A 26,504-nucleotide genomic window follows, 5' to 3' on the forward strand; every position below is an offset into this window, starting at 1 on the left:
ATTCAGCTACAGACTCCAAGGAAGAAACTGCTTGTTGTTTGTGGCTTAAATTATATATGTTTTATTAGTATATGTATATAAGAAAACTAAATACTGTAAAATAATAAATCTCCTCATATGTTTCCCTTATTATCTCCAGTAATTGTATTATTACACAGGATTTTTATGACGTTACATCTGCTCATCATCTTCTCATTCAGGTCTCTACAATATCAGATCCTCTCAGTGAATATCTTCTATATAAGCAAATTTTTCTGATTTACCCATCAAGGATGGATATGGATAGAGACTAGATGGCGGAGAGGATATTATACCTCACCCTAGAGATCCTCTTCCGGGTTACTGGAGAGGTGAGAGATTCTGATGACGTCACGTTACATCATTCTTATCTATGGGAATAACAGATGAACAGAACTGGAGAGGTGAGGACTCTGGAAATGTCTGTAGTGAGATTTATTAATGTGTCTCTCCATAACCAGGATTACACAGTAGTGAAGAAGACCTCTAGAGAGCGCTGTCAGGACCCTGTGTCTGAGGGATGGGGAAGACCCCTGAGCCCAATCACGGGGCCTCCACCTCACCCCCTGATACATGAGGACATCAATGACCAGAAGATCCTAGAACTCACCTACAAGATGATTGAGCTGCTGACTGGAGAGGTGACACTGCTGGGAATGCTGGGGCATTATACAGTAACGCTATGAAGGGATCGAGGGATGACAGTATCATTGTATGTGTCAGGTTCCTATAAGGTGTCACGATATCGCCGTCTATTTCTCCATGGAGGAGTGGGAGTATTTAGGACACAAAGATCTGTACAAGAACGTCATGATGGAGGTTCCCCAGCCCCTCACATCACCAGGTAATAGACAGGACTAAATACACATGGCCTATAATTATCTGTATGTAAAGAATGAATTCAGCCCCTGTATGTGTTTCCTCCAGATCTATCCAGTAAGAGGACAACACCAGAGAGATGTCCCCGTCCTCTTCTTCCACTGGACTGTAAACAAGAAGATCCCAATGTTCCTCAGGATCATCAGGTAGATGGAGAGAAGGTGTCATGAGATCTCCCCTATGATGTGTAGACGGCTGTGAAGGTCTTGTGTTCAGTCTTGTTTTATCCACCAGTATTATATGTTTTATACTTGTGTAATGAGAATGGTGGAGATGGCAGGATTAGAGCTGATCATAGATGTGACTTCTCCATCTGTCTGTGACTTTTACAATATTTGTTTCAGGGTGAAGATCTGACCCATATTAATACTACAGAGACATATGTGAGGGGTGACGAGTGGTGTAAAGAGGAGATTCCTACATATGACTACCCAGGTGAGTACTAACCACTAAATGCAGAGAAATCACAGATTCTTCTCAGACACCGGCTGTGGCTGCTTTATTGGTCATGTGATCACCATTTTGCCGTTAAAGTACAACATTGTCCTCCACCTAAAACTGTTCAAATGACTTTATGAAATTGTGAAAGTCCTTTTCTATAGAATTTACAACCTGGAGGATCCACCTACCCCCTGGGATTAGTAGATGCTGACTGTTAACTGCCCAGATCTGTAAATCCACTCATTGCTCTGACAAATTATTATATATCTCCAAAACTTATATTTCCAAAATTCACAGACTAATCCAATTGGAGTAAAGGGTAAAAATTAACTTTTATTTTTTCACGATTAAAACTAGAAATATAGTAGCAAAATGTAAAAATGATTGACTCAGTGGTCCCTGAACTGAAAGTCAGCTAGGATATTAGTAGTAAAGAGTTTGTCACTCAAAATTATTGCAATATACAGTACAGACCAAAAGTTTGGACACACCTTCTCATTTAAAGATTTTTCTGCATTTTCATGACTTTTAAAATTGTACATTCACACTGAAGGCATCAAAACTATGAATTAACACATGTGGAATTATATACTTAACAAAAAAGTGTGAAACAACTGAAAATATGTCTTATATTCTAGGTTCTTCAAAGTAGCCACCTTTTGCTTTGATGACTGCTTTGCACACTCTTGGCATTCTCTTGATGACCTTCAAGAGGTAGTCACCGGAAATGGTTTTCACTTCACAGGTGTGCCCGGTCAGGTTTAATAAGTGGGATTTCTTGCCTTATAAATGGGGTTGGGACCATCAGTTGTGCTGTGCAGAAGTCAGGTGGATACACAGCTGATAGTCCTACTGAATAGATTGTTAGAATTTGTATTATGGCAAGAAAAAAGCAGCTAAGTAAAGAAAAACGAGTGGCCATCATTACTTTAAGAAATGAAGGTCAGTCAGTCCAAAAAATTGGGCAAACTTTGAAAGTGTCCCCAAGTGCAGTTGCAAAAACCATCAAGCGCTACAAAGAAACTGTCTCACATGAGGACCGCCCCAGGAAAGGAAGACTAAGAGTCACCTCTGCTTCTGAGGATAACTTTATCTGAGTCACCAGCCTCAGAAATCGCAGGTTAACAGCAGCTCAGATTAAAGACCAGGTCAATGCCACACAGAGTTCTAGCAGCAGACACATCTCTACAACAACTGTTAAGAGGAGACTTTGTGCAGCTGGCCTTCATGGTAAAATAGCTGCTAGGAAACCACTGCTAAGGACAGGCAACAAGAAGAAGAGACTTGTTTGGGCTAAAGAACACAAGGAATGGACATTAGACCAGTGGAAATCTGTGCTTTGGTCTGATGAGTCCAAATTTGAGATCTTTGGTTCCAACCACCGTGTCTTTGTTCGACGCAGAAAAGGTGAACGGATTGACTCTACATGCCTGGTTCCCACCGTGAAGCATGGAGGAGGAGGTGTGATGGTGTGGGGGTGCTTTGCTGGTGACACTGTTGGGGATTTATTCAAAATTGAAGGCATACTGAACCAGCATGGCTACAACAGCAACTTGCAGCGGCATGCTATTCCATCCGGTTTGCATTTATTTTTCTACAGGACAATGACCCCAAACACACCTCCAGGCTGTGTAAGGGCTATTTGACCAAGAAGGAGAGTGATGGGGTGCTACGCCAGATGACTTGGCCTCCACAGTCACCAGATCTGAACCCAATCGAGATGGTTTGGGGTGAGCTGGACCGCAGAGTGAAGGCAAAAGGGCCAACAAGTGCTAAGCATTTCTGGGAACTCCTTCAAGATTGTTGGAAGACCATTTCCGGTGACTACCTCTTGAAGCTCATCAAGAGAATGCCAAGAGTGTGCAAAGCAGTCATCAAAGCAAAAGGTGGCTACTTAGAAGAACCTAGAATATAAGACATATTTTCAGTTGTTTCACACTTTTTTGTTAAGTATATAATTCCACATGTGTTAATTCATAGTTTTGATGCCTTCAGTGTGAATGTACAATTTTCATAGTCATGAAAATACAGAAAAATCTTTAAATGAGAAGGTGTGTCCAAACTTTTGGTCTGTACTGTATATCAATTATATTTATTTAATCAGGATAACAGATCTTCCTACCGTTTGTATCTAACAGAACAATTTATTCAGAAGAACTGTGAATAAATTCACTGTGGTAAGCTGCTTTAAAATTCATGAAGCCGACACATTGGCAGTTTCTCTTATCTTGTGCTTATAGCAGCAGTTATAGGATATTGAGAGATTCTCTTGCTTTATCCCTAATCTTGTCAACAGTCATATAGTACAATACACTGCCTCCTAGATAATGCCAATCACAAGAGCCTGTTAGCTGAACTTCTCATATTATAGCATTAGCGATGAGGATGAAGCTATCGTGATGGACGTCCCTAGCTGCTGCTACAGTGGGGAAAATAAGTATATGCAAGACGGCCTTCATTTTTTAAAGTCGTGGCGAAAAGACAACTAGGAAATACATAGCTTCTAATAGCCACAAGCCTACTCAATATTGAATGCAGATATAACAGGAGAAACAGAGTATATATAGGCATAAAATCAATGTAGCTTTATTGGATACAAAATAGTAAAAAGGCCACAGCAGTGGCAACACAGAGTAAATAGCAGATTACAAAATACAGTACATGGTAACATATATAGAAAATGTATATATCAAAGGCCCCCCCAAACAAAAAAGGGGGAAGGGGAAAGGCAAGCAAATAGCATGTAAGATATACCATAGATGAGGGGTAGCCGCACAAGTGTGCAGGTATATATAAGATATCAAGAAAAATTCAAGTATCCCTTACCAATCGCTAGTAGGGGGGGCCAGTAGAGAAAAAGTGACAGGCAGACCGGGAACAGGATGAACTTAAGGTGCCAAGTGACCAGAAGAGAACCTCGACGCGCGTTTTGCCCCTATATTATGGGCTTTCTCAAGAGGCAAAAGAATGGGGAAAATAAGTATTTGATACACTGCTGATTTTTCAAGTTTATCGTAGGTACACTTCACCTGTGAGAGACAGAATGTAAAAAAAAATCCAGAAAATCACATTGTATGATTTTTAAATAATTAAATTGCATTTTATTGCATGAAATAAGTATTTGATCACCTACCAACCAGCAAGAATTCTGCCTCTCACAGACCTGTTAGTTTTTCTTTAAGAAGCCCTCCTACTCTGCACTCACTACCTGTATTAACTGCTGCTGTTTGAACTCGTTACCTGTATAAAAGACACCTGTCCACACACTCAATCAATCACACTCAAATCTCTCCCCCATGGCCAAGACCAAAGAGCTGTATAAGGACACCAGGGAGAAAATTGTAGACCTGTACAGGGCTCAGATGGGCTACAGGACAATAGAGAAGGCAACAACTGTTGGCACAATATTAGAAAATGGACGAAACACAAGATGACTGTCAATCTTCCTCTGGCTGGGGCTCCATACAAGATCTCGCCTGGTGGGGCAGCGATGATTCTGAGAAAGGTCAGGAATCAGCCCAGAACTACATGGGAGGACCTGGTCAATGACCTGAAGAGAGCTGGGTATAGAGACAAGAAGACCTGGCACCACACATTTATAAAGGAACGCTGTGCCCCAGCATCCAAGGAAATATATAGAGAAGAACAATAAAAGGGTGTAAAAATGGGCACCAGACATTCTGAATAAGTAAGTCAATAATAATAAATAATAATTTTAAGAAGAATTATAAATTTTATTAAATACCACACACAAGCACCAAAAAGTTAAAACATAATTAAAAAGGCAGAAAAAGCATTAGCTGTAAACCACCTTATAAAAGGCACATACATAAATATACATAAATTTATGAAATATTACATGTAATAAGGTGCCCACCCTGGATCAAAGCATATATTTCTGGTAGATGTAAGATTATGAATAATGCTGCACAGATAGAAAGTACAGTGTGTATGGAAAGTATTCAGTCCCCTTTACATTTTTCACTCTTTGTTTCATTGCAGCCATTTGGTAAATTCTAAAAAGTTCATTTTTTTCTCAGTAAAGTACACTCTGCACCCCATCTTGACTGAAAAAAAACAGAAATGTAGAAATTTTTGAATATTTATTAAAAAAGAAAAACTGAAATATCACATGGTCATAAGTATTCAGACCCTTTACTCAGTATTGAGTAGAAGCCCCCTTTGAGCTAGTACAGCCATGAGTCTTCTAGGGAATGATGCAATAAGTTTTTCACACTTCCGTCCAAGGATTGGTCAAGTTGAGAATAGGGAGGAAGGAGGTGGGATGTTCCTACCTATAAAGACATGCTTGCTTGGCCGCCGAACATGGCCAGCAACCATGCCGATATGTTTATCAAGAAACTATCATAGTAACGAATTCTATTTAGATATTAAACAGACTGCTAGCCCCTGATGATCATGGCAGTTATAAAAAAATGATGAAACACGTAAGGCTTGAACTTCGGCTTAGTGCTAGCTAGGAAGGTCTAATATCATAGACACTGTGGTATCGTAGGAATCAAAACTAGGAAGCTCAGTGTGTCAGCGCTGTGGGTGTGTGTCAGTGCTGTGGGTGTGTGTCAGCGCTGTGGGTGTGTATCAGCGCTGTGGGTGGGTGTCAGTGCTGACGTCGGCGGTCGAGTGACCTGTCACATGGCTAAATGACGTCATGGAAGGTCCTTTTACACCACTGCGAGACACCGAGGAGACCGGACGCATCGGAGAAGGAGACCGGGGGCCATCGGAAGGTGAGTGTAATGTTTTTTTCCAGGACGTCCCTCCTGACAGCACACCAGGAGGTAGTCCTTCATGTCCGACTAGGGGCAGGAACACACGAGAGGTTAAAGGCCCCTCCCCACCCTCCATCGCCTGTGTTTTTCCTGTCCCTAGTCGGACAGGCACATGAGAGGGCGCAGCAGCGCTGAAAGCATAGGAGCAGCCCAGGGGACGGAGGGGTTGCCATACCTGTCTCCTCCCGCTGTCAAGACAGGCTGCCGGCTGAAACCCGTCCTGGTCCCTCAGCCAGCCCAGTGGAGCGGAGCTCCTGGAAGGCGCCGCTTCCCTCCTCGGAGGGCTCTGGGCGTGCTGCCTCTGCCGGCCAGCGCAATTCCAGTGACGCGGCTGCGGCATGAGTTCCACCCTGGAACGCACTTCCGGTTAGGAGGTCAGCAGGAAGGAGAAGCCTGGGGAAGATGGCGGCGAAGACGGCAGACAGGTAAAATCTGTCCATGTGTGTCTGTCGGTTAGGCACTGCACCTATAGTGAGCTATGGAGGGTAGCCCCGCGCAGCACACGGATTCCACGGCCATCTCCCTGGGTCATGTAAGTGAGCATCTATGGGCCCCCTTTTTTTGTAGCTGAGCTATGGTGATTTATCCTGACAAACTGCCTGTGTCTGATACTGTCCATAGAATAAAGGGACCCCAAAGGGATCAGTTCCTAAGAAGAGGGCTAGGCGATGCCCAACTTGTACTACCAGGCTTCTGGACACATATAACAAACAGCTGTGCAAGGACTGTATAGCAAAAGTTATGGCGGAGGAGCAGGCCACATTTAGAGCCGAAGTAAAGGCTATGATTAAAGAGGAAGTGCCTGGGAGGCTTCAGCTGCAATCATCAAGACCAATATTGCGGCCACGTCCATGGCCAGATCAGCAGGCTTATGGTTGGAGGACCTGGAAGCCAAACTGAGAAAGAGTGCTTCCAGGGAGGATATAGCCGAGGCTTTATACATGGTCAGGATGGCAGTAAATTTCATGGCAGATGCGTCAGCAGAATCTGTCCGGTTCGCGGCAAGTAATGATGCACTGTTGAATTCGGCCCGTAGGGCACTCTGGCTGAGGTCTTGGACAGGCGATATGCAGTCCAAAAACAAACTTTGTGCTATCCCATTTTCCGGCCTACAGGTTTTTGGACCTGTACTGGACAGCATTCGGCTGCAGCATTTCCTAGGAAGTTGGCAGAGAATAACCCAAAATCAGTGGATTTTACAACTTATAGAACACGGGTACAAGATCGAGTTTTCTCAATTCCCCCCCCCGACGATTTCAGATCACGGAAGCCAGTTCAACAGCGGCCCTCAGAAGGCTGGAAGTAGACATCAGGCAGCTTCTCCAGGACGGAGCAATAACACCGGTCCCTCGTTCAGAGAGATACAGGTGCCATTATTCCAGACTGTTCTCCATAAAAAAACCATCGGGAGAGTACAGGACAATTATAAACCTCAGACCCCTGAACCAGTGGGTAAAGTACAAGAGGTTCAAAATGGAGTCAATAAAATCGGTGATACTTCTGGTACCCAAAGACGCGGTGATGTGTACCTTGGATTTGAAGCAGGCATATTACCATATTCCCATACACCCTTCAAGACAGAGATACCTCAGGTTTGCAACAAGAGGGAAAGGTGGCGTAAGCCACTATCAGTTCCAATGTCTTCCGTTCGGCCTGTCATCGGCACCCCGTATTTTCACCAAAATAGTGACGGAAGTAGTCTCCCGTCTAAGGAGAGAGGGCATAGTCATAATTCCCTACCTAGACGACTTTCTTCTAGTAGCAGATTCAGACGCGCAGTTAATTCTTCATCAGCGTCGGGTAATGCGAGTATTGTCAGACTTGGGGTGAGTTCTAAATTTAGGAAAATCAGACCTAGCTCCAAGCAACCAGAAGATATTCTTGGGAGTGCTATTAGATTCGCACCGGGGCTTGTCCAAACTCCCTCAAAAGAAAGCTCGGGACATAGTAAAAAAATTCAGTTCCTTTTGCAGAAAGAGGGAAGTAACGGTCAGGGAAGCTATGAGTGTTCTGGGGACCATGACATTGTGCATCCCCTGTGTAAAGTGGTGTCAGGCACATTCCAGAATTCTTCAGAATGAAATCAGCTCCGCTTGGGACAAACGTCCGTCAGGCCTGGACAAAAAGATGCCCTTAACTCCAGACTTAAAAGGCTCCCTAGCCTGGTGGGTATCCCCTTTAAAGCTGGGAAGTTCCACAGTGGGACTAAGTAAAAAAGTGGAGAAATGTTGTAACAATATTTTTTAAAAAAATCACAAAATACTAATTAAAAAAATAAAAAATATATTGTACCCATAAATAAATATTATTATAAATCAAATGGATAAATAAACAATAAAAGTAGACATATTTGGTATCGCCGTGTCTAGAGCGACCCAACCATATTAAACCATCCCACTAGTTAATACAATTAGTAAACACCATAAAAAAGTAAAAATCTAGGCAAAAAACAATGCTTTATCATCATACCGCAGAACAAAAAGTGGAATAAAATGCGATCAAAAAGATGAATGTACTGTACATAAAAATGGTATCTATGAAAACGTCACATTGTCCTGCAAAAAAACAAGCCGCCATACAGCTCCATCAGGGGAAAAATCAAAAAATTATAGCTCTCAGAATGAAGCAATGCAAAAATATATTTTTTTCGATAAAATTGTTTTTATTCTGTAATAGCGTCAAAACATAAAAAAACTACATAATGTTGTATCGCGGTAATCGTACTGACTAGAAAAATAAAGCTGCCTTATCAATTTTACCATACGTGGAACGGCATAAAAAAAACAAAAAAAAAAAAATTCTTGAATTGTTGTTTTTTGTTTATTCTGCCTCTCAAAAATCAGAATAGAAAGCGATCAAAAAATGTAATCTGCCCAAATATGGTACCAATAAAAACGTCAACTCATCCTGCAAAAAACAAGCCCTCACATGACTTTTTCAGTAGAAATATGGAAAAATTATAGCTCACAAAATCTGGTTATGCAAAAACTAGTTTTTTTGGGGAAAAAAAGCGTATTTTAGTATGTGATAGCAGCCAAACATAAAAACCCGCTATAAATCTATCGCTGTAATTGCACCGACCCGAAGAATAAAGTAGTCTAATCACCTATACCGCACAGGAGCAGCGTAAAAAATAAATAAAACCAATTCTTCACCTGCTGTTGATTTGTTGATTCTAACTCCCAAATATCGCAGTAAGGCTCAGCTCACATTTATCCTGCGCTCTGAATATTCCCTATAATGAGGCAGGTGGAGGCACCATGGATGCTGTCTGGCCTTTGATCTGGCGGTGTCCATCTTTTTAGGTTTGCATAAAAGTGTCATCGGCCACAGTTCTGTGCACCTCTGGGAAAAAAGGACATCACTGAACAGAGGCCAGACAGAGTCGAGAGTAACTCTGCTGCCTCGGGGTTTCATCTGAATTACGTCACTCTGAGATTTAAAAGGAAACCCTTATGTAAGTGCTCAGCATAGAGTGCAGGATAAATGTGATCCAAAATGTTATGTAAAATGTTCCCAAAATGTTCCCAGCTTCAACTCAATCCACAAAAAAAGCAAGTTCCCACTCGGGTTCGTCATCTGTTAGCGGAAATATAGGGGGCTTCCATGTTACTGATGGCACAAAGGCTCTGGAAAATCGAAATGGCCCTTGCACCCCAAAATAAAAAAAATAAATTCAGCAAATTGTGTGCTCCTAAAACTAAATGCCCCCTCCCTTCTGAGCACCAGTAAGCCTAAACCGCAGTTAGTGTCCACATGTTTGGCATTTCTGTACTGCTGAGAGCCCTCTTACTGTATGGGTGCATGTCTCCAGAAGCATAAGCCGGGAATAATCTACTGGTCACTACAGCGTACTGGTCACTACAACGGAAGTTTGCAATTTTCACTCAGCAACATCCACTGCTGCTTGTTTCTGGAAAACCCAAGGAGTCAAAATCGTCACAACACCTGTAGATAAATTCCCAAAGGGTATAATTTCCAAAATGGGGTAACTTGAGCGGTGATTGTGCTCTTGTAGCACTTAGGGGTTCTGTATATGGAGTCCGTAAACTAATACAGAAAATTCTGTGCTCCAGGATGCCTACTGTATTACTATACTGGGTTTCTGCTAAAACCAATAGCGCTCTGTCCCTCCCGAGTCTCACCGTATGGCTAAGCAGTTGACATGGATTTACTGTGACGGAGAGGAGCCAGAAGACTGCAGCTTCTAATTCCTCCCACTCATTAAAAGCCTTTCACCTTCATATTAAACAGTGCAGGTTTCTGCCGGGGGTTAATCTGCTCAGTTGTAAGCTCCTAGAAGCTTACCATCATCTCACCTGTTCGCTGTTAGCCACTCCCCGCTCCTATATATACTGGGCTTTGGCAGGCTATCCTACCAGAGCTAGCTTATGCTGCATGGTTCTAGGAGTGTGCTGGACTGTTGTTGTTTGAGAAGGCGTTTGGAGGATTAAGCTAAGACTGTTGCGTGGTTTAGTTTGTGTGTTATCCTCTTCTTCTTCTATTTAGGTTTGTCCCCCATCCTCCACTTCCCAGTGTTAACCTCTGTTGTTTGTGTGCATTTATTTGTATGATTGGTATTTTCCTTTAGCCCTATTTGTATTACCTTGTTAGTCTGGTTGGGGTTCAGCCATACATTACTACTCCCCTCTTCCCTGGGTGGTGGAAGGGAACAGACTGTGGGCGGATTGAGGAACTCAGACAAGGTACGTGGCGCCCGGTGTCTTTACCTTCAGAAGTAATCCGGGGAGCAGGACCAGCTAGGGTGCCCCTAATGTTAGGGACAGGAAGGAGCTCCTGCCCCCGGGATACCTGACAACAGAGTCATGCCAGCAGTACTGTGCAACCACATATGTGGGGTATACAGTCAGCAGAAATTGTGGGACAAATTTTGATGCAATTTTTACCCATTTCCCATTGTAAAAATGTAAAATCTGGGTCTAAAACAAAATTTTAGTGGTAAAAATGGAATTATTTTTTTAATTGCCCAATAGTATAAAATTCGGTGACCCACCTGTTGTGATCACTGCACCCCTAGATGAATTCCTTGAGAGGTGTAGTTTGTAAAATGAGGTCTCATATGGGGGGTTCTGCTCTTCTGACACCTCAGGGGCTCTGCCAATGTGACATGGTACCCTCAAACCAGTCCAGCAAAATGTGAACTCCAATATGGCACCTCTTCTTTTCTGAGATTGGCACTGTGCCTCAAAAGTAGTTTTCGACCACATAAGGGGTATCTGCGCACTCAGGAGAAATTGCACAACAAATTTTGGTGTCCATTCTCTCCTGCAATCCTTGTGAAAATAAAAAAATTGGGGCTAAAATAACATTGTTTTTGGAAAAATGTGATTTTTATTTACACGATTCAATGTTATAAATTTCTGTGAAGCATCTGGGGATTCAAGGTGCTCACCGCACATCTAAATAAGTTCCCTGAGAGGTTTCCAAAATGGTGTCACTTGTGGTTGCACTGTTTAGACACATTAAAAGCTCTCCAAACGCGACATGGCGCCCGCTAATTATTCCAGAAAATTTTGCATTCAAAAAGTCAAATGGTGTTCCTTTCAAGTCCTGCTGCACGCCCAAACAGTAGTTTTCCTCTACATATGGTATATCGGCGTGCTCAGGAGAAATTGCACAACAAATTTTGGGTCCATTTTTTCCTGTTACCCTAAAGTAAAATTTTTGTGACAAAGTTAAATGTTCATTTTTCCTTCCACAGTACAAAAATTCCTGTGAAGCATCTGAAGGGTTAATAAACTACTTGAATGTGGTTTTCAGCACATTGAGGGGTGCAGTTTTTAGAATGGTGTCACTTTTGAGTATATGTCATCTGTCATATAGGCCCCTGAAGTCACTTCAAATGTGATGTGGTCCCTAAAAAAATGGTTTTGTAAATTTTGTTGGAAAAATGAGAAATCTCTGGTCAAATTTTAACCCTTTTAATTTCCTAACAAACAAGAAAATTGTTTAAAAAATTGTGCTGATATAAAGTAGACCTGTGAGAAATGTTATTTATTAACTAATTTGTGTGATATAACTGATTTAAGTTCATAAAATTAAGTTTTTGCCAAATTTTGATTATTTTTACAAATAAACACAAGTAATATCAAAGAAATGTTACCACTAACATAAAGTTCTATATGTCACGAAAAAAGCTCATAATCAGTGGGATCCGTTGAAGCGTTCCAGAGTTATTACCTCATAAAGTGACACTGTAAAACTGTAAAATTTGGCCTGGTCATGAAGGTGCAAACAGCCTTGGGGGGTAAAGGGGTTAACTCCTCTAAATAGATTTGGACTTAGACAGAGACCCCTATGTAAAAAAACATCACTAAGTTCTAGTGTATCTGTAGGGCCACAGTATTACCTGTTGTTCTGTAGTGTGAGATGGGAAGAAGAATAGTCCGTTAGCCGGGTCAGAACCAGGAGGGCAGAGAAAATACAAAATCAGAAGACACAAGAGTAGTCAGTAAACGGGCCGAGGTCACAACAGGAAACAAATACACAAGCCGGGAGCTGAGCACAGAGGACTGAACCAGAGGAGGACAAGGCTGGATCTGGCAGCTTCCGGCAATATGCTTCCAGCTTTAGTAGGGTGCGGTGCTTTCCAAATGGCTGAAGCAGGGAGCAGATTACTCCAGGTGGACAGCACACACACCCATACTGCCAGACTGGGTGGTACTACTGGTCCCAGCAACCCTAATCTTAGTGGCTGAACAGAGCCTGCGCCGCCCAGAGCTTCTGGTTCTGACGTCTCCTCCATCACCAGCGCCGCCTGCAGGATGAATAAGGCGGCTTCTGGCAAGAGAAGCAGACATCGCAGGAGCAGATCCCAGAGGAGATGGGACCCACCAGAAACCTTAATATGACAAAATGTCAGAAAACCAGAGCAGTAGAAATCCCCATAAAGTGACTCCATTTTGGAAATTATAACCCTCAGTGAATTAATCTATAGGACTAGTGACGATTTTGACTCCACATCCACTTACTGGAAATTAGCACACAGACGATGTTGCAAAGTGAAAATTGCACATTTGCCATTTTATTGCGCAACACATAACAGTTAGGAAAATAAGTATTTGATACGCTGCCGATTTTGCAAGTTTTCCCACCTACAAAGAATGGAGAGATCAATAATTTTTATCGTAGGTACACTTCAACTGTGCGAGACAGAATCAAAAAAAAATCCAGAAAATCACATTGTATGATTTTTACATAATTAATTTTCATTTTATTGCATGAAATAAATATTTGAAACAATAAACAAACAGATCTTAATATTTGGTCCAGAAACCTTTGTTACAATTACAGAGGTCAGATGTTTCCTGTAGTTCTTGACCAGGTTTGCACACACTGCAGCCGGGATTTTCGTCAACTCCTCCATACAGATCTTCTCCAGATGTTTCAGGTTCGGGGCTGTCGCTGGGCAACATTGAGTTTCAGCTCCCTCCAAAGATTTTCTATTGGGTTCAGGTTTGGAGACTGGCTAGGCCCTCCAGGACCTGAAATGTTTCTTACGGAGCCACTCCTTAGTTGCCCTGACTGTGTGTTTCGGGTCTTTGTCATGCTCGAAGACCCAGCCATGACCCATCTTCAATGCTCTTACTGAGGGAAGGTTATTGGCCAAAATCTCGCAATACATGACCCCTTTGCAGAAAAGCATTCCCAAAGTATGATGTTTCCCCTACCATGCTTCACAGTTGGGACGGTGTTCTGGGGGTTGTACTCATTCTTCTTCCTCCAAACATTGAGAGTGGAGTTGATACCAAAAAGTTCTATTTTGGTTTCATCTGACCACATGACCTTCTCCCATGCCTCCTCTGGATCATCCAAATGGTCATTGGCGAACTTCAAACTGGCCTGGACATGTGCTGGCGTGAGCAGTGGGACCTTGGGAGTGCTTCAGGATTTTAATCCATGACGGCGAGGTGTTACTAACGGTAATGTTTGAGACTCTGGTCCCAGCTCTCTTCAGGTCATTGACCAGATCCTCCTGTGTAGTTCTGGGCTGATTATGACCTTTCTCAGAATCATCCTTACCGCACGAGGCGAGATGAAGCCTGCATGGAGCCTGTGAAGAAACAGGGTCTTTCGTGGGCATAAATCTACTCAGACAACACAGGGTGAGGGTAAAACAGTGTGGCAATACTTTATTGAACCACCAAATGGACAATAAACCCATAGAACAGTCCCAGCAAATACCTAAGATGGCACAACATTACACAGTCTCACCCTTCTGCTGGCCCGCCTGGGATAGAACAGCTGCAACTTTTGGACTTCCAAGGCTAATTACCTCAACCAGAGGCTCCCCGCTTTTGGCGGGCCCCCACAGAGAGAAGGTATCGACAAGCTTAGGAAGCTGACAGTCCATCGAGGTACAAGGCCAGGAGACCCAAGGGTCCCACCCTGGCCTCTCCAAGAGTTTCCATGGGGCCAGATGACCAGCTGGTCTCAATCTGGCTTCTCAGATAGAATGTCTCCATGGGTTCCAGGCTACCGGAGGGTCCCACCTGGCAACCCCAAACAACATATCCAAGGGGCCAGGTGACTTCATCGTCCCAACCTGGTCTCTCCAAATGTTTCCATGGGCTCTCTGATGGTCAATGGAGCAGATACGTATCTTTCCAGTCAGGGCCATATACCCTTAGGCTGGAATCTTGTAGAATACAAATCTGTGTCTCTTTGAATAAACTGATGCTACCAAGCTGATGGTCTGAAGAGAGTCTGATCTTTGATTCTACTTGTAAAGTCTCTTTCAATTCTGCCTGCTACAGAGGCATGGGTTCTTTAAATAGTTCACATTTGTTCTTTCAAGTACACATCCACAGGGCAATCACCCACACAGCCGACATAGCAGGGGGGGGGGGTGGTTCTTTAAATCAACATCTAGCTGGCTTTAGTATAATATGAAATTAGTATAGTAACAAACGTCATTGTTTCAGAACCAAGAGAAGACAACATTCAGCGTTATACAAATACTGGTCTGTTCTTCTTGACCTACCAAAGAAACACACACAAGTTTTAAAGTCAACACAAACACAATAGTGCATTTCTCTTGGCTTAACAAATCTAGACGTATGGCTGATTAAGATAAGCTGTGTCGTCACAGAGCCTCAGACAAGAAGATTGACGGTCATCTTGTGTTTCTTCCATTTCCTATTAATTGCACTAACAGTTGTCTTCTCAACAAGCTGCTTGCCTATTGTCGCGGAGCCTATCCCTACCTTGTGTAGGTCTAAAATTTTGTCCTTGGTGTCCTTAGACATCTGTTTGGTCTTGGCCATGGTGGAGAGGTTGGAGTGATATTGATTATGTGTGGATAGGTGTCTTGTATAGATGTAATGAGTTCAAACAAGTGCAATTAGAACAGGTAGGAGTGCAGAGTAGGAGGGCTTCTTAAAGAAAAACCAACAGGTCTATGAGAGACAGAATTCTTGCTGGTTAGTAGATGATCAAAAACTTATTTCATGCACTAAACCTACTCAAATAAATAATGACTAAACAGAAAAATGTATTTAAAATATAACATTTTTTAATTTTTATTAATATAAATGATAAAACCAAAAAAGGAAGGGATTACAAGGAGAAAACTATATATATGGGGTATAGCATGTAGATGACAATGAATGGTTAATCCTAAATATATGATAACGTGCATAGATATAATAAATAAATGTAGCAACCAATAATCTATATAAAATATAAATAAATTCTTAATTAAATCCCAGTGGATATATAAATAAAAGTTCTATACTAGATACATTATATGCAAAAATAAATATAACATATAAGTAAGGATAAATACCATATGGTCAAGGCCCCACAACCTCCCAAGGGGACCAATTTATTTATTTATATTTTATATAGATTATTGGCTGCTACACTTATCGTATTTTTCAGACTAAAAGACGCACCAGACCATAGGACGCACCTAGGTTTTAGAGTAGCAAAATAGAAAAAAAAATTAAGCAAAAATTGTGGTCATGATGCATTATTTTAGGGGAAGGGGGTCTGCTGCTGACACTGTTAAAGGGGTAATGTCCCCCAATTCTTTTAATTTCCCCATCCTGGTATATATGCCCCCCTCCTTCCTGTTATATGTGGCCCCCATCCCCATATGCATGGCACCCCTCATCCCCATCCTGGTATGAATGGCTCTCCTTGATCCCCATCCTGGTATGCAAGGCACCTCCTGATCCCCATCCTGGTATGAATGGCACTCCTTGATCCCCATCCTGGTATGCAAGGCACCTCCTGATCCCCATCCTGGTATGCTTGGCATCCCCTGATCCCCAATCCTGGTATGCATGGCACCCCCTGATCCCCATCCTGGTATGCTTGGCACCCCCCGATCCCCATCCTGGTATGCTTGGCACCCCCTCCCTGATCCCCATCCTGGTATGCATGGCACCCCCTGATCCCCATGCTGGTAATGCCTGGCCCCCCTCATCTCCATTCTGGTAATGCATGCCCTCCCTGATCCCCATCCTGGTAATGCATGCCCCCCCTGATCCCTGCCCTGGTAATGCATGGCCACCTCTGGTCCCCATACTGGTAAAACATGGCGTCCCGCTCTGCTGCCGACACTCACTGTGTGCGCCTCTCATGGCAGGGGGCGCATGGCGTCCCTGTCATGTACCCTCACACTGAGATGCTGTGCCGGAATAGTCACTGCTCCCCATGCTGGGACTGTGTGTGTTGAGAGCAGTGACCATTCACTCTCCATAACAGCGCACACACTGTAGCTGCAGTGCGGCTCCTGCTGTGCTCGGAGGTCTGTGTGCCCACTATTAAAAACCATGATTATTCACTACAATCCAGGAGAGTGGGTAGTAGTGAATATTCATGGTCTTTAATAGTAGGCACACTGACCGCCGAGCACAGCAGGAGCTGTGCTGTGGCTACAGTGTTCGCGCTATTAAGGAAGATGAATATTCATTGCTCTCCACGCCCTAGGGTGTATTTGTAGAGTATCTGAGCCACTAATAATGTGGAAACCTTTGTTTTTCCACTGACAGATGATGGACCTGAGTGGGGACTTGTTTTTTCGTGAGATGAGTAGAAGCTTTTCTTGTTATTATTTTCACCTATATAACACTGTTTGGTGGCTTTTATTCCATATTTGGGAGGCAGAATCAGTTGAACACCACGGTCAACTGCTTCATGCTATGAGGTTTTCTATTAGACTGTGAACTGTCATTGTCTTGGTGAATAATTAAATTTTTTTACATAAATTTCCATTTTTACAGACAGTTTAAGTAGAAATGTTCAAAAATATAAAATTCAAGGATATTTTATTCAAAAATAATAATTAGTTTTTTTTTTTCTTGGCAGATGACTGTACCAGGAGATCAGAGGGACAGCTGACATCTCCAGTTTTCAAATCAAATGGTCTTGAGATCCCAGATGTAATTGAAGTGAATGCCATTACTCCAGATATACCATCATCCCTTCACAGCAAAGATCTGTCATCTGATCCTATCAAACAGGTCCTGTCTTCTGATTCATTACCAACCACTATGGAAAATCAAAGTCACAAAATAAGCATTAAAAAACGAACTGCTCCTAATGCAAAGAAGCCATTTTCACATTCAGAAAATGGAAATAGTGTTTCCGTTGAAAAGTATATTCTTAAACATCAAAAAATTCACTCAGCAGGGAATAGATTTTTTTGTTTCAAATGTGGGAAATGTTTTAACCAGAAATCATATTTTGTTAGACACCAGAGAACCCACACAGGGGAGAAGCCTTTTTCACGTTCAGAATGTTGAAAATGTTTTGTGAAGAAATCATCTTTTCTTAGTCACCAGAGCAGTCACACAGGCAGAAGTCTTTTTCATGTTCTTAATGTGAGAAATAATTTATACGGAAATCAACTCTAAATAAATATCAGCCTAATAAACATCAGAGTGTCACAATTTCTCTGCTTAGTGTGTCTCGGATGCTGTGACTGACAGCTCAGTCATGCCATGTGGTGCAGGGGTGTGCTGAGTTGTCGGTGTTTTGATGGACTTCGCCTGTCTTTTCTCTTTTGTTTTCTAAGTGCTCTCTTGGTATCTGACCCCGGTATGTTTGACTAATCTGCCTCACAGCCTGTCCATGAGTGGTGACTAGCATCACATTATATCCAATAATGGATCCAATTCCTACACTCTGTGATCAGGCAGCGAATCTGACCCAGATGATCCAGGATCTGGCCAGGAAATACTACAAGCTAGGATCTTCACAGTCCCAGCTGCAGGGTCAGTTTTCTAGTACTATGAGTGCTTCCCAAAGCTCTCCGCTACCGACTGTAGTTATAACTGTGGTACCTGCTGACGTGCAGTTGGTTTCCTGAAACAGTAGTATGTGGAAAGGAACGAAAAGTGGAAAATCCGCGCTGCTGGAAGATGACAGTTAATCCAGGTCCACACTAGAAAAACATGCTTTATTTTATTGTCTATCCGTGTCAAAGTAATATACTTCCTCCTCAGGGCAAAAAACATATGACAAATGACAGAACACAGCCATATACAGTATATACACTGGCGAATTTGAAAAAATGTGGCGCCAAAAAAGAACACATGATATGTCAAAGTTTAATAATGTAAATAATTTAAGAAGAAATGATGATAAAAGCTTTCAAAATTACATATTTTTATTTTCTCAATTTCATTTATCTTGTAAACAATAATAAAATACACATTTCTGGTGATAAATTTAATCTAAATATAAATATAGTGTGATGTAAAAATATAGTTATGTAGGTTGGGCAAGAAGTCACAGAACAAAAGTATCGACATTGGCGTGAGCGATGTAATGGAGAAGAGTGAATGAACCAGAGGATTAAAAAGGGGCGATTGGGGTGTATAAAACCATAAATTTATTAAGAAGTGGATTGTAGTGAATAAAAGTGTTTGTCACATTGGAATGTTAGAATATTAATTATTAGACATTATATGGACATATAAAACACATTTTTAATGTTAATGTATAAGAGAAATAAGATACTAAACTAAAGATACTGGCCAAAGAAATCGCTAAGAGAATAGCGTGGGAAAAAATCTATGCTGCTGGGAAAGTCCCTCCGCTGAACTTAGATGAACTCAGCATTCGGGGATAACCCAGCTGTTAGAGTGAGAGGCTGGGTGAAATCGTGACGTAACGTGGGAAAATGTTAGTACAATCCTCCAGAGAAGCCATGAAAGAGGAATAAAGAAGAGATCTTCGAGCAAAATGAATGGCAAAACAAAAAATGAAGCGGGAGTGAGTTCAATTCCCACCCGAAATAACAAATTGAGGTAAACTGTGCAAATATTAAGAAATTATACCATACACAAAAATATAATTATTAAAAATATTTAAGATATATATACAGTATTAAAATATTTAAGAAATATATACAATATATATGTATATGATAAAAATGGTGACTGATAAAAGTAAATCAAGCATAACATGGGGGGCAGCATGGTGGCTCAGTGGTTAGCACTGCAGCGCTGCGGCTCTGGGCTCAAATCCCACCAAGGACAACATCTACAAGGAGTTTGTATGTTCCCCTCGTGTTTGCGTGAGTTTTCTCCGGGTTCTCCGGTTTCCTCCCACACTCCAAAGACATACTGATATGGAATGTAGATTGTGAGCCCCAATGGGGACAGCGACGATAATGTCTGTAAAGCGCTGTGGAATTAATGGCGCTATATAAGTTGTAATGACCTCACAGTACAAGAAATTCAAGAGAGTAGATTTTATCTGTATTTTATTCTTCTCCTTCTTCCTCCAGCACAATGCATTACATGTTTCTCAGCAGACTAGAAACCGAAACTATAACTCACTTCCAGTCTCTAACTCTCCGGTCACAAGACTTCCTTTTCTTAAAGAGACAGATCTAAACATTATACATTACACACCCCAAGTCATATCGTCCCATTTCTCTTCTATCGATAGACATATTGCAAAGGCCTGGCAAATAGATTATTTCACATTATTACGGAGATTATTCATAAGGATCAATCAGGATTTATTCCAAACTGGTCCACAGCAATGAATTTACGAAGGCTTTTTCTTCAAAGATCAGATGTAATAATGGGACATAAGGCTATTCTTTCTTTCTCTCTCTCGATGCGGCTAAAGCATTCGATGGCGTAGAATGGAAATACCTGTGGGAGGTTCTTAAAAGGTTTGGGGTGGGTCCCAAATTCCTATCATACATACAGGTTTTGTACTCTGGACCTCAGGCTAAAATAAGAACTAATGGTCTCTTATCGGCTTCAATCGCGTTGGGGAGGGGCACTCGGCAGGGATATTGTAGGCTATAAATATGGTATCCTAATGATGACGATTTACTTATATATATATATATATATATATATATATACACTGTATATACACACACACACACACACACATATATATATATATATATACATATATATATATATATATACACACACAGTACAGACCAAATTGTACATTCACACTGAAGGCATCAAAACTATGAATTAACACATGTGGAATTATATACTTAACAAAAAAGTGTGAAACAACTGAAAATATGTCTTATATTCTAGGTTCTTCAAAAGTAGCCACCTTTTGCTTTGATGACTGCTTTGCACACTCTTTGCATTCTCTTGATGAGCTTCAAGAGGTAGTCACCGGAAATGGTTTTCACTTCACAGGTGTGCCCTGTCACGTTTAATAAGTGGGATTTCTCGCCTTATAAATGGGGTTGGGACCATCAGTTGTGTTGTGCAGAAGTCTGGTGGATACACAGCTGATAGTCCTCCTGAATAGACTGTTAGAATTTGTATTATGGCAAGAAAAAAGCAGCTAAGTAAAGAAAAACGAGTGACCATCATTACTTTAAGAAATGAAGGTCAGTCAGTCTGAAAAATTGGGTAAACTTTGAAAGTGTCCCCAAGTGCAGTTACAAAAACCATCAAGCGCTACAAAGAAACTGGCTCACAATCTGAGCTGCTGTTAACCTGAGATTTCTGAGGCTGTTGACTCGGATAAACTTATCCTCAGAAGCAGAGGTGACTCTTGGTCTTCCTTTTCTGGAGCGGTCCTCATGTGAGCCAGTTTCTTTGTAGCGCTTGCTGGTTTTTGCAACTGCACTTGGGGACACTTTCAAAGTTTGCTCAATTTTTCGGACTGACTGACCTTCATTTCTTAAAGTAATGATGGCCACTCATTTTTCTTTACTTAGAATTTGTATTATAGCAAGAAAAAAGCAGCTAAGAGTCTATTCAGTAGGACTATCAGCTGTGTATCCACCTGACTTCTGCAGAACACAACTGATGGTCCCAACCCCATTTATAAGGCAAGAAATCCCACTTATTAAACGTGACAAGGCACACCTGTGAAGTGAAAACCATTTCCGGTGACTACCTCTTCAAGCTCATCAAGAGAATGCCAAGAGTATTCAAAGCAGTTTTCAAAGCAAAAGGTGGCTACTTTGAAGAACCTAGAATATAAGACATATTTTCAGTTGTTTCACACTTTTTTGTTAAGTATATAATTCCACATGTGTCATAGTTTTGATGCCTTCAGTGTGAATGTACAATTTTCATAGTCATGAAAATAAAGAAAAATCTTTAAATGAGAAAGTGTGTCCAAACTTTTGGTCTGTACTGTATATATATATATATATATATATATATACACACACACACACACAGACACAGTTGAAACCAGAAGTTTACATACACTATATAAAAAGACACATATGCATGTTTTTCTCAATATCTGAGATGAAATCAGAATAAACATTTCCCGTTTTAGGTCAATTAGTTTAAATTTGCCAAATGCCAGAACAATGAGAGAGAGAATGTTTTAAGGCATTTTTATTGCTTACTGCAAAAGTTTCCATACACTACGATTACTATACCTTTAAATAATTTTGGACTGCCCATATGATGATGTCATGTGTTTTGAAGCTTCTGATTTTTTTTTCTGAGCTTTTTGGCAGCATCTGTGTTAATTAGAAACACACCTGTGGATGTATTTTAATGCACATCTGAAACACACTGCTTCTTTGTGTACCATCATGGAAAAGTCTAAAGAAATCAGCCAAGATATCAGGAAGAGAATTGTGGATTACAAATTGTGGGTACAATTTCATGATATCTGAAGCTGCCTCGTTCATCTGTACAAACAATTATACGCAAGTACAAACAAAAATGGAATGTCAAGCCTTCATACCACTCAGGAAGGAGATGGGTTCTGTGTACCAGAGATGAACGTGCATTGGTCTGACATGTGCATATCAACCCAAGGACAAAAGCAAGAGACCTTGTGAAGATGATGGCGGAAGCTGATAAGATTGTGTAAATATCCACAGTGAAACGAGTACTGTATCAACATGGGCCGAAAGGCTACTCTGCCATTACTCAAGAAAAGGAAGAAACCATTACTCAAAAAAAAAAACATAAAAAAGCCAGATTAATGTTTGCACATGCACACAGGAACAAAGAGCTTAATTTTTGGAGACATATTCTGTGGTCTGATGAAACTAAAATTGAACTTTTTGGGCATACTGACCATCGTTACCTTTTGAGGAAAAAGGGAGAAGCTTGGAAGCCTAAGAACACCATCCCAACTGTGAAACACGGGGGTGACAGCATCTTGTTGTTGAGTTGTTTTGCTGCAGGAGGGACTGATGCACTTCACAAAATAGATGGCATCATGAGAAAAGAAGATTATGTGGCAATACTGAAGCAACATCTCAAGACATTAGCCAGGAAGTTAAAGCTTGGGCGGAAATGGGTCTTCCAAATAGACAATGACCTGAAGCATACTGCCAAAATGGTAAGAAAGTGGCTTAAGGATAACAAAGTCAATGTTTTGGAGTGGCCGACACAAAGCCCTGATCTCAGTCCTATTGAAAAGGCAGATGCGAGCAAGGCGACCTACAATCCTGGATCAGTTACACCAGTTTTGTCAGGAGGAATCGGCCCAAATTCCGAACAACTATTCTGAAAAGCTTGTGGAAGGATATCCCAAACGTTTGACCCAAGTCATTCAGTTTAAGGGCAATGGTACCAAATACTAATGAAATATATGTAAACTTTTGACTTTGGAGTAAGTAATAAAAATGCCTTAAAACATTCTCTCTCTCATTATTCTGGCATTTGGAAAATATTAAAAATTATGGTAATCCTAATTGACCTAACACGGGAAAGGTTTATTCTGATTTCATCTCAGATATTGAGAAAAACATGCTGATGTGTCTTTTTATATAGTGTATGTAAACTTCTGGTTTCAAACTAATGTGCCTTTGATATCAGCGGTAATTGACAGAGTAACCACAAATAATACTTTTGAACTAGCGGCTGCCATGAGAAATAACACAATGAATAAGTAGGATATTCATTGGTCCTTATGGAACACTCTTAAATGCAAATCAAGATGGACGCCCTTTTGGGTAGAAAATAATACTTTTGTTAAGTTGGTATTAGAGAAGGGAAATACTAAGGGTCGTATTTCTGATATTTACTGAGTCCTTTTAATTCTTATTTAACAATATTTCCTTCTCCAGCTAGACAAAAATGGATGGAGATATAGGTCCAATTTCTGAGGATCAATGGAGAGCGGTATTAGAACTGGTTCCCCAATTATCTTTATATGAGACACAGAGATTTTCCCAGATCATATTAATACATAGGAAATATAAGACGCCTAGATTCCTATGCAACATAGGATACCGGACTGCTGCTGAATGTCCAGGATGTAACATGGATGCTGCGGGCCTATTACATCCGCTATGGGAATGCTGGGAGTTAGGAAAATACTGGAAAGGAGTTCTGTCTATTATAAAGAGGGTATATAAAATAGATATTCAACCAGACCCCAAAAAATGCCTATTAGGTATATTAGAGCAGGGGTTCTCAAACTTTTCAAACAGGGGGCCAGTTCACTGTCCCTTGGACCATTGGAGGGCCGGAATATAGTTTAAAAAAAACTATGAACAAATTCCTATGCACACTGCACATATCTTATTTTAAAGTAAAAAAAAAACAAAACGGGAATAAATACAATATTTAAAATGAAGAACAAGTAAAGTTAAATCAACAAACTTACCGGTATGTCAATGGGAACTATGGGCCAGCTTTTGGCTAATGAGATGGTCAATGTCCGGTTCCATATTTGTCACTGCTAGTCGTAACAAGTGATGCAAGTGTGCATCAGTTAGTCTGGATCTGGTTGGAGATTTCACATGTTTCATTCTGGAAAAAGTCTGTTCACAGACATAAGTGCTGTCAAAGATGGTTGCCATTTTGAGTGCAAGGTTCCTGAGATTAGGATATGTCTCAGAGGGGAGAGATGCATAGAAATTAGGAAGGCTGCTTGACTTGAATGCATCTTTCAGAGTCACAATTATGCATTTCAGCCAGTTCCATTTGGTAAATTGTATCCACATTTTCAATGTCAATAAAAAAATGGGTTACGGAAAAGCTGCATGTCCTGTTCATGGAGATGAATCTTTAAATCTACATTGGAACTCCTTTTGGAACTTTTCCAGTGAATCCACACATGTTTTGTTTGGGAATGCAACCAATGGTTTTTCCACTAACAGATTTTGAGTTGTGGGGAGATGGCAGAGATTTTCCTCCTTCACTTCTTTGATGAGGAGGCCTAATTTTACTTCAAATGCTTTCACATGTGATTGCATATCACAGAGGAGCTGCCCCTTTCCTTGAAGTTGTACATTGAAACTGTTAAGTAACTCTGTTACATCGGTCAGAAAGGCAAGGTGCCATTTCCATTCCGCATCATTGAGCTCCGGTACTTCTTTGTTTTTGAAAGCAGAGAAGCTGTAATCTGTGGAAGTAAGTCATAGAAATGTCTCAAAACTCTCCCTCGACTCAGCCAACGCACTTCTGTGTGGTGCAGAACATCTTCATAGGCAACATTTAGCCCAGACAGAAATTCCTGAAATTGTCAGTGGTTTAATGCATTAGCTCTAATGAAATTAACACAAGATACCACAATTTTCCTAACAGAGTCCCACTCCAGTGATTTACTACACAGCGCCTGTTGGTGGATGAGGCAGTATTGGATGAGAATGGTCATGTTTGTCCATCTCTTGGTTAATGCGAGCAATTACTCCTTCCTTAGACCCCACCATGCTAGGAGCACCATCAGTAGTCACACTGGCTTGTTTAGCCCAGTCCAGCTCCAAACCATTCACAGTTTGGCAAACCTTTTCATAGATCTCCTCTCCTGTAGTTCTTCCTTTCATGCCTTGCAGTGCAGCAAGCTCTTCTGTGACTTCGAAACAGTCATTCGTCCCACGAATAAAAATTAGAAGTTGTGCAGAATCACGAATATCATTACTTTCGTTGAGTGCCAAGGAAAAATAGGAAAGTGTTTTTGCAGAGTTTTGCAAATGCTGAAGCAAATTGTCTCCCATTTCTTCAATCCTTCGTGTAATGGTAGGTCCTGAAAGACTCACTTTACTAAATAATTCGGCCTTCTCTGGACACATCTCTTTGGCAACAGAAAGAAGGCATTCTGTAACAAATCCTCCCCCCAGGAATGGTCGGCCAGTGCCCGCTATTAGCTTGGCAACTTGAAAACTTACTCGCAGTGATGAAATATTTAGCTGCTTCTGCTTCACAGAAGTATTTTGCCGAGTTGTCAATGTATTTTTCAGTTTCAATATTTTATCCTTTCTCCTTTCTCCGACCAAACAATCATATTTATCTTTATATTGAGTTTGATAGTGTCGAAGCAAATTGTATCCTTAGAACCCAGACACTATATTCTGACATATCAAACACTCAGCTCTTTCCTTGTACTGCATGAAAAAGTAATCATAAGTCCACTGTTCTTTGAATATCCTACACTCCGCGTCAATTTTTCTTTTTCTTGATATCATTATTTCCTAGGGATTCCAAATTGCTTTTAGTAAAATACCAATTATATATACAGTGCTACAAAAACATTATACCAGCAATAAAATTGCCCACATAGAGACATACAGACTGCACTGCCCAATAATGCAGTCTGATCAGTGCCCATCAATGAAGCCTTGCCAGTCTATATAATTTCAGCCTCACCAGTGCCCATATTGGTGGAACTCCGCTTTTACCTCAGGCTCAGACTGGTGTGGTGCGAGAGTCCCCAATAGGCAGGTAAATATCCCCAATAGGCAGCATAGGTTCCTAATAGGCAAGTAAAGGTCACTCTAATAGGCAGCATAGGTCCCCAATAGGCAGGTAAATGTCCCCAATAGGCAGGTAAACGTCCCCAATAGGCAGCATACATTGGTGGCCAAAAGTATTGGCACCCCTGCAATTCTGTCAGATAATACTCAGTTTGTTCCTGAAAATGATTGCAATCACAAATTCTTTGGTATTATTCTCTTCATTTAATTTGCTTGCAAGGAAA

At 41.2% G+C, this 26,504-nt stretch overlaps 1 protein-coding gene across 1 annotated transcript; it reads left to right on the plus strand.

Annotated features, from left to right (window-relative positions):
• Positions 1 to 204: 204 nt before the first annotated feature.
• Positions 205 to 18,033, plus strand: LOC141176194 (gastrula zinc finger protein XlCGF66.1-like). Its single transcript, XM_073660187.1, has 6 exons — positions 205 to 350; positions 480 to 659; positions 742 to 862; positions 946 to 1,043; positions 1,242 to 1,332; positions 17,466 to 18,033. The coding sequence occupies exons 1-6, from the start codon at positions 294 to 296 to the stop codon at positions 17,900 to 17,902; spliced, it is 984 nt and encodes a 327-aa protein (XP_073516288.1). The 5' UTR covers positions 205 to 293; the 3' UTR covers positions 17,903 to 18,033.
• Positions 18,034 to 26,504: the final 8,471 nt, after the last annotated feature.

Source organism: Phyllobates terribilis, unplaced genomic scaffold (genome assembly GCF_046119375.1).
Source record: "Phyllobates terribilis strain yellow unplaced genomic scaffold, ASM4611937v1 Scaffold_17__1_contigs__length_24005725, whole genome shotgun sequence".
Classification (NCBI taxonomy): domain Eukaryota; kingdom Metazoa; phylum Chordata; class Amphibia; order Anura; family Dendrobatidae; genus Phyllobates; species Phyllobates terribilis.

Excerpts from the sequence above, each read along its gene's own strand:
- LOC141176194 (XM_073660187.1), top strand. The coding sequence starts at position 294 with ATGGCGGAGAGGATATTATACCTCACCCTAGAGATCCTCTTCCGGGTT. Across the intron at positions 660-741 it reads TTGAGCTGCTGACTGGAGAG|GTTCCTATAAGGTGTCACGA; the intron begins GTGACACTGCTG and ends TGTATGTGTCAG. Across the intron at positions 1,333-17,465 it reads TCCTACATATGACTACCCAG|ATGACTGTACCAGGAGATCA; the intron begins GTGAGTACTAAC and ends TTTTCTTGGCAG.